The 7867-nt window shown below is 36.3% G+C and overlaps 1 protein-coding gene across 1 annotated transcript; it reads right to left on the reverse strand.

Annotated features, from left to right (window-relative positions):
* Nucleotides 1–1299: 1299 nt before the first annotated feature.
* LOC135220355 (brachyurin-like) lies at nt 1300–7138 on the reverse strand. The gene is made up of 12 exons (XM_064257574.1): nt 6977–7138; nt 6700–6731; nt 6434–6561; nt 5985–6076; nt 5680–5807; nt 5064–5182; nt 4504–4687; nt 4126–4213; nt 2790–2973; nt 2023–2177; nt 1594–1714; nt 1300–1418 (listed from the first exon to the last, which is right to left on the reverse strand). Exons 1-12 carry the CDS (start codon nt 7013–7015, stop codon nt 1378–1380), a joined length of 1311 nt encoding a protein of 436 aa, XP_064113644.1. The 5' UTR covers nt 7016–7138; the 3' UTR covers nt 1300–1377.
* Nucleotides 7139–7867: the final 729 nt, after the last annotated feature.

A 7867-nucleotide genomic window follows, 5' to 3' on the forward strand; every position in this document is an offset into this window, starting at 1 on the left:
ATCTGCTATTTAGCTAAACTTTCTATGCAAACTTCTGTGATTGATGTTGGTATTTATCAAACTTAAATCATTGACTTCTAATTAGCAGAAGTCTCGACAGATTCACTCAGTCTAAATACCACACTTCAATTAAGACATATACATGAGAAGTATTAATAAAAGGTTTTATGGGATTCTGGACAGAATGTTTTGGAGGGAATAGTTAGCCAATATGCTGACATGGGTGCGTGTATATTTTGACATTAAATTCATATGTCATCATCAGATTCAGTAAGGTTATTTATCAAAAAGGGCAAAGTGACGTAAGGGGAATTTGTCTTGATAAGGCTGTGACAAGATTTGTTACAATACCAACTAGGCGAACATTATTAATTACTTAAGAATGGGATTCACTGCTCATTCGAGCACCATAGGACTGAAATTTTTATTGTTTTAGTATATAAATGCATTATCTGTAACCAAAACAACCAAGGAAAAAGAAACAAACAAAAACATCTTTTCTGTAAACGAACATATTCTTAGAACAGGCAATTATCAGTTGCCTAAGAACGGGGTTTCACAGCTCGTTTGAATGCTATAGGACTGAAACCTCGATTATTTTATATTTAAATGTATACTATGTTTACGAACCCAACAGGACAAAAGAATTCACAAAGAGAGAGAGAGAGAGAGAGAGAGAGAGAGAGAGAGAGAGAGACTCTATACCTTCTCAAGACTTACTTTACAGACCTTTACAAAGACCTTACAGCTTGTTCGGGTTTCCACAGGTCCCTCAGTGTGAGGCACCTCTATTGTATACCAGACAATTGCTAATGCATCTTCCAGAATATTTTGCATGTTCCAATCATGGATGGTCTGTGGTGCAGCTTAGATATTTGTCGAGCATAATATATATACGCTTGTGTATATATATATATATAATATATATATATATATATAATATATATATATATATATATTTATATGAATATATATATATATATATATATATATAGTATATATATATATATATATATATAATATAATATATATATATATATATATGAATACATACGTACATAGAATTACTGGCATTCTTTATGTATGTCATTGCCACTACTTTACAGCCAAAATAATTTCAAGTTATGAAATGTGTCATGATTTGAGCCACAACAGCCTTGGAATTTTTATTGAAACCTCTGGCTAGTCTGCACCAGTAACTGTTTAATTATGATAACAGGCTATGTTTTTATATTTAATAAACTGATATTTCACCAACAGACTGAATGATGGAAAATGATGCAATTCAAAATGCTGATAAATTTATTCAGGAAGATTTTACATCTTCGTTGCATAGCAGAAAATTGTTAAAGTACATCAGTAAAGATAATGTGGAATTCATGGTTGTTTCATTTGGAGCCTGATCCAATCCAAGTAACCTGAAAAGTTGAAAGAAATGGTCATGAATTGCCACGATTCATGGATTCATCGATACAAGCTGTGTTAATTAGTTCTACAATAATTACTGATATGGGTTTGATATGACATTATATCATATATAAATGGTCCAAGGAAGACATCAGTTATGAAAATCATTGGAGGTTAATATCTTACTGGTAACTCGAGTGAAAAATTTTGGAAATTCTCTCAAACATCCTTGTGGCCCCGAAGAAGCTATTCCGATCAGATCCATGTGGCTTCCATGCTGGTACATTAGTGGGCCTCCTGAGTCTCCCTGCAGTGAGAAGTACTTTTGGATACTATTGGACTACAGGATCCCATTCATTAACACTTAGGATTAATAACTCTCACCAAGGTGACATTTTCATTCGCTTCATGCAAGAATTCTGAAGAGACTTCCGGTGCGAGTTTTATTAAGTTATCTGTTACAAGTCTAAAAAAGCGCAGATACAAAGTAAACCTTTAGAAGAAGCATCAGAAAGCATAACATTAGCAAAATTAGCTTTACGAAAGGTATAATTAAAACATACCTTATACATGTGGAAACTCAGGCTTATTCCATGTGCACGAAAAAATACTTACTCTACAGGACAAGCCTTGGCTTTTTCCAGACGCACGAGCACAAATTTTCTCATCAGGAATGAAAAACGTAGGAGAAACCATCTTATTGCACATTACATTGGTCATTGTTGTCATTACAGTATGAAGAAGAACAGGCGAGTTAGAGCTACCATCACCTAAGAGAAAAAGAAAAGTGATTAGCAATCTTTTTCATTAAAGGTTCCCCATGTATAGGGAACTTCGTTTCATGTATAACTGCTTGCTTTGTATATTACTTGTTTATATGAAGTTTTAATATGAGCATAAAAACTGCTTGATTAAGCTAAGTTAAGTCACGGATCTCTCTGAGATTGTATGTTATTGGTAAATACTATATTTTATACGTATGTGAAGCCTCTGGTTCTCCCAAGACATATCTGTGTTTGACTGACCCCTAGAAAAACGAGTGTGTCACAGTTCCCTCCCATTAATCAATTGTTTGGGATTTCTGATTTTTCAGCTAATAGTTTAGTATAAAATGCCCAAGGTGTCCATGTCTTGGATTTTTAGCTAATTATTCCTGATAATCCCATTATTGAGCCATGACTGATGAACTTGTGTCCCTTGCTCTGAAGATCTTGTATAAATACCTCTGAATCAGAAAACTGTGTCAGTTCACTGTTTAGGCTAAGACTGTACATGTTAAGGAAAGCAAATTCTGTAAATCTCCTAATTATATTGTTTCTTCACTTGGGAATTATAAACTGTTAATCTACTATTAGCTTGATATATGATAATCAGGAACTTACTTCCAATCGTTTGTCCCCATCCACAGACGAAGACCTCAGTGTTGTCGTACTTATTGTTTGGGTCTTCAGGAAGGCAGATTGGTGAAACAGTGTTCTTGACATCGAAAGGGATTGGCTGTTCCGTTTTGAGAATTGCAATGTCATTTACATAGGTCTTACTGTCATATGCCGGGTGAAGTGTCATCTGTGAAAAACGCCTTTGACATTACAAGGTTTATTAGAGAGATGAATGGCTTCACTATGTATATGTAGGTAATAATAATGAACCGGGAAATAAGTAGAAGCATTTTAAAATAGGGCATGCATATTTCCGTTCAGTTTTGGCCGTCATCATTGAAAGCTGTCCAGGTACTGGATAGGAGGCATCCGGATTCATGCATATCCATGGTCAGCTGCAGCACCTTGGTTTAGCGCAAGGTTGGCAACCAATATGGAAGGTACTTCTTTTGTCACTAGTGTAAGCACTCCTCCTCCCGCACTCTGTATCCAAAGCAGATCAAATCTTGAATATATAGTTGTGAACTCTTGATGCCTTGAGTATGAGCTGACCATCACAAGATCTCTAATTTTATTACTTTTACTTTCGGTTCCTATTCGCTTCTCTTTGTGTACATCAATCATCAGTCCCTCTCCGTTTTGTAAAGTGATTCAGATTTCCTAAACTTTTAAGAGTGTTTCTCGCCACTACAGTGGTTATTCGAAGTCCAAAGATGTTTTTAGCACCTGAACTGCCAGCTTTAGTTCTCTTGAAGTACCCTCATTGTCTCCAAGAGCAGCTCGGTAGAAAAGGATGTTCGTGGGCCTGTCCCAGTTTTCTTGAAATTTGAGACACGTGCTCGTTTTACTATCACCATTATCATCATCAATGTTCTCTTCTTCCATAAATGTCATCCAGATCTACATACAAATATTCCCCTTCGCCTGATCCTTAAGAAACAAAACTAAAGAAGCTTGGAATGTCTACTTAAGTTAAGATTCGTAGTTGATTTACAAGGGTCCTCCTCTAAGGTTCGAGCCAGGCAAAATAGCAATATGTTTAACTGAAGACCTACTGCTTGGTACTTCAAAATAAAATCGAATTTCAAATATTTTTCACCACAGAGCTAAAATATTCTAGTAAACACGAGATTCTTTGCCTTGATGAGTGACTCATTATTCTTCACTCTTGAAATAGTCCTTGTTTACATATCTGACAAAAGCATAAATGGTAAAACAGGAACTTGAAAGAAATTCAGATCTATTCGGGTTTAAATAAATCGACAATGTGATTACAGCGAACAACAAAGATGTAGCTGTTTTGTGTGCATGAACGGCACTGGACAAACATCACAATTACCTTAGCAATGTTGAGGTACTTAGTTGCAGCTAATGGCTTCCTGTAGTCATGCAACCCAACAACCGCCAGTGGGCGAAAACTTGACCCACTGTCAAAAAAATAAAGATATTCAATGAATGAAGTAATGAGTAGAGAAATCAATCCATCAGTCAAGACCAAGATTTTTTGCCCGTGCTCTGAGTTCCTTTTTCTCAACAGACAGAGCCTATTAGATAGTGGCTTCTGAAAGGTATCACACATCTGATAAAAACAAAGTCTTCTTATAATTGCAACTTGTAAAGGGTTCAGCCATAGAAATATGATCTCTGAATTGAAGTATCCTTTCTAAATGGAAAATTTTCTAGATGGAGCAATGACTATGACATCAGATACTCTTACTATGTGCTGTTTGGTATGTCGATGCAGTGTGCAGCTGTAAGGATGTGATAAGGGCCAATGATGGATCCTCCACAAAATACGTTAGGATCCAGTTTACTAAAAATAAGTCCCACTTGCCAGGGATACTCGTGGGGCAGTGTTTCTGTTCCTGTGATAATTCTTTTTGTGTTTCTTTTGCCACAGGCTAAAAAAAGAAGCAAGAAAGAAATGCGAATTTGACAAGGGCAGTTATAAAGATCTAATTCATACATAGTTATTTAATTGTTTTAGCCTTTGAGTCGCAACAATGCATGTCAAAATATTTATCCTATGAGTTACTAAAAGTTTTGTTTTACTCTATAAATCAAAAGAATTATTCTATGAGCAACTAAAAGCCTTATTTTTTATCACTGTATCTTCAAACCATTTTCAGCAAATGCTTTGTAAGAAACATTAATACGACGAAAAAAAGGAGAGTATATTACCATAGACGTGCATGCAGCAGAAAAAAAATATTGAGAAGGCATTAAAACAAAGAGAAAAGGCGAAAAGGAAATATGTACAGAAATAACTTGACTTACAATTAGCGTAAATTCTGCAGTGGATGTTTCCATGATATGATGGAAGTATATTCTCAGCCAAAATCCTCAAAGAGTCTCCGGCCTGTTCGTCCTTCAGGGAATGAGTTTCATTGCAAAGTCTACCAAAATAAACCTTAATTGTAATAGTCACAATGGCCTCTAATCATGTCTATTTCTTCACACTACTTTCACCAAAGGCCTAGAATCCACATTAGAAATAAATAAAGAATCCTTAACCTAATCAGGTGGGATTTGAACCCATCCACACGAGTACGACTCAGGTTACCAATTACTCCAATGACTTGGAGAAAAATTACCTAATATACTGACATCAATGGGTTTGAACCCTATTATGGTTGGTAGGAGAAGGTTTCTTCTTTTGTTCCGTTTCCGTTTTTATGTCGATATATATATATATCATATATATATATATATATATATATATATATATATATATATATATATATATATATATGTATGTATGTATGTATATATAACATTATCCTATGACAATCATTAGTGGTAAATGAAACACTGCCCTTAGTTACGCAGAAAAAGACTCCTTCCAAACCACAACCCTCCCTGATTCAAGAATCATTGCCGAGCTGAAAATTACCTCAAGGTCTTTTGTCCGTAACCTATCGTCACTTTTCCACTGCTGTAGTCTGACGAATTCCATAGAGACTTCATGTCACAGGTGAACACCAGAGATGAATAAGAAGAAAGAGTTCTAACACTGGAGATCTGAAATGACAAAAAATTAGTGAAGGGAAGATTGAACGTTGTTCCAGATGGACTCTTAACTGAACCATCTTTTACAGTCGTTTCCCATATGAAATTCGTCTTCCTTTGGTTAAGTCAAATGAACATATTGGGGATTTTTTTCAGGACTACCAGAAGAGATTCTTTTCAGAGTCTTACCTTGTATTCCACGTACTTCGATGCTTCTTGTTTCCCAAAAGTGAAAGAGAATGTTGCAGTTTCCCCAGGCTCCAATAGAACTGCTTCATTGTCTAAGATCATACAAGAAATGGTGTGAATATATGCTTTGCAAGACTCATAAGAAACATTTGTAAATACTGAACACACGTCTAAATTAAGGCAAAGTTTTTCTGTAGTACAATGATCAGTAATTTACAATACAAGTTTTACTATCATTTATACATGAATATTAAACAGTAATTTGGGATAATTTTTCAATATTCAATATTGACAACTTTCTCCTTGTATCTTTACAGCTAATTAATTTTGTAGCCTTTCTTGCATAATGAATACAGACCCAGTTTTTAACAAAAAATGGAAAGCTTGTTCATTTCTGCTCCACTCTATTTAACTTTACTATGGAAATAAGCACAAATATTTCTACTTACCATTATACCAAGTATCCCTCCAGTTGTCCTCTGACCATGGCTGGTCTACAGAAGGAGCTCCTAAATTACTACCACATCCCACCCAATCCACATCATGGCCTCCTTCTGTCAAAGATTCCTCATCCCATCTATTTTATAACAAGAGAGAAGTTTAGAAATGGTATAAAAAGAATCAAAACCTTTAAGTTACGATTTCAGAACCCGAACTCGATATGTTTAATGAAGTATAAGTATTTAGAATTATGAAAATAATAGAATTTACTTACCCTAAGCTCATGGATTCTGCCCGAAGTACCATCTGGAAAGTGATAAAAATGTCACTAAGATAATCTCTCTCTCTCTCTCTCTCTCTCTCTCTCTCTCTCTCTCTCTCTCTCTCTCTCTCTCTCTCTCCACTGCTAAACTAGACAAGACAATCAACAGTGAATAATTAGAACTCCCAAGTAAGGCACGATGAACCAACAAAGATTTCAGACGAATTCCTATTCACAGCAAAAGAATAGGTTCTCTGTGTGTGTACAAATGCATGTCTTGATAACTTACGAGGAAAAGTAGACCCAGAATCTGGCAAAGGATATCCATGCTGAATGATTGAATGACGAAGTTGTTTCTTCCTAGATCACACCAGTCTTGTCCTGGCACGGGCTTTAGCTCTAGGGCATCCCCTGAATGGAATGAAAACGATGGAAGAAGCGTTTCTCTAATCTTGTTCAGTTCCTCTTCTGCCGCAGCCACGGTCTCCCAGGTCTATTTATCTGAGATCATCCCTGATGGCTTCCCTGCCCAAGTGTTCCTGTCTGATGAGGCTTCAGACTGATACAAGAGACTGAAAAGAAACTGCCACCAACCTCGGTGAGTTATGCATTCGGTTCTTTCAGAGCCGAGCAGTTTGTTCTCGTATATTGCGACTAATTGACAAGGTTTTTCAATTCTGTGAATAAGGAAGTGTGAATGTTGTGAGAAACGGAACCGAGAGCCTCATTTTACCTGTGCAGTTTGTCACAAGGGGTCGATGGCTCCACGTTAGTGAATAACGTTCACACATACTGACAAGTAGCAGTCACACACATGTATATATTAAATGCAATACGTATAAAAAAAATTTATGTGACAACAGTCGTCTAAATGTGATGTTTCGACGCTTTGACTTGGCATTATCCAGCCCGGGTCCAACCACTCAGTCCTAAAGTGCATCTACAGCGTGAGGGATCCTTGCTCTGAATTTAGAGTGGTGGGGAACGCCAGTTCAGTTGGGACTTAACTTCTCAACCTTTAGGTTATCATTAGTTTTGACGTCTAAATATGTATTGCATATGCCGAACAACGAACGTTTCCTCAGGAGAAGATGAAGGGATCCATCGTTCGTCTTTATAAGGTAAAAGTGATACAGGAACTTTGAAGAATGCCAGGACAGTTGAATGCGATAAATTCGAT

This window comes from Macrobrachium nipponense, chromosome 1 (genome assembly GCF_015104395.2).
Source record: "Macrobrachium nipponense isolate FS-2020 chromosome 1, ASM1510439v2, whole genome shotgun sequence".
Lineage (NCBI taxonomy): Eukaryota > Metazoa > Arthropoda > Malacostraca > Decapoda > Palaemonidae > Macrobrachium > Macrobrachium nipponense.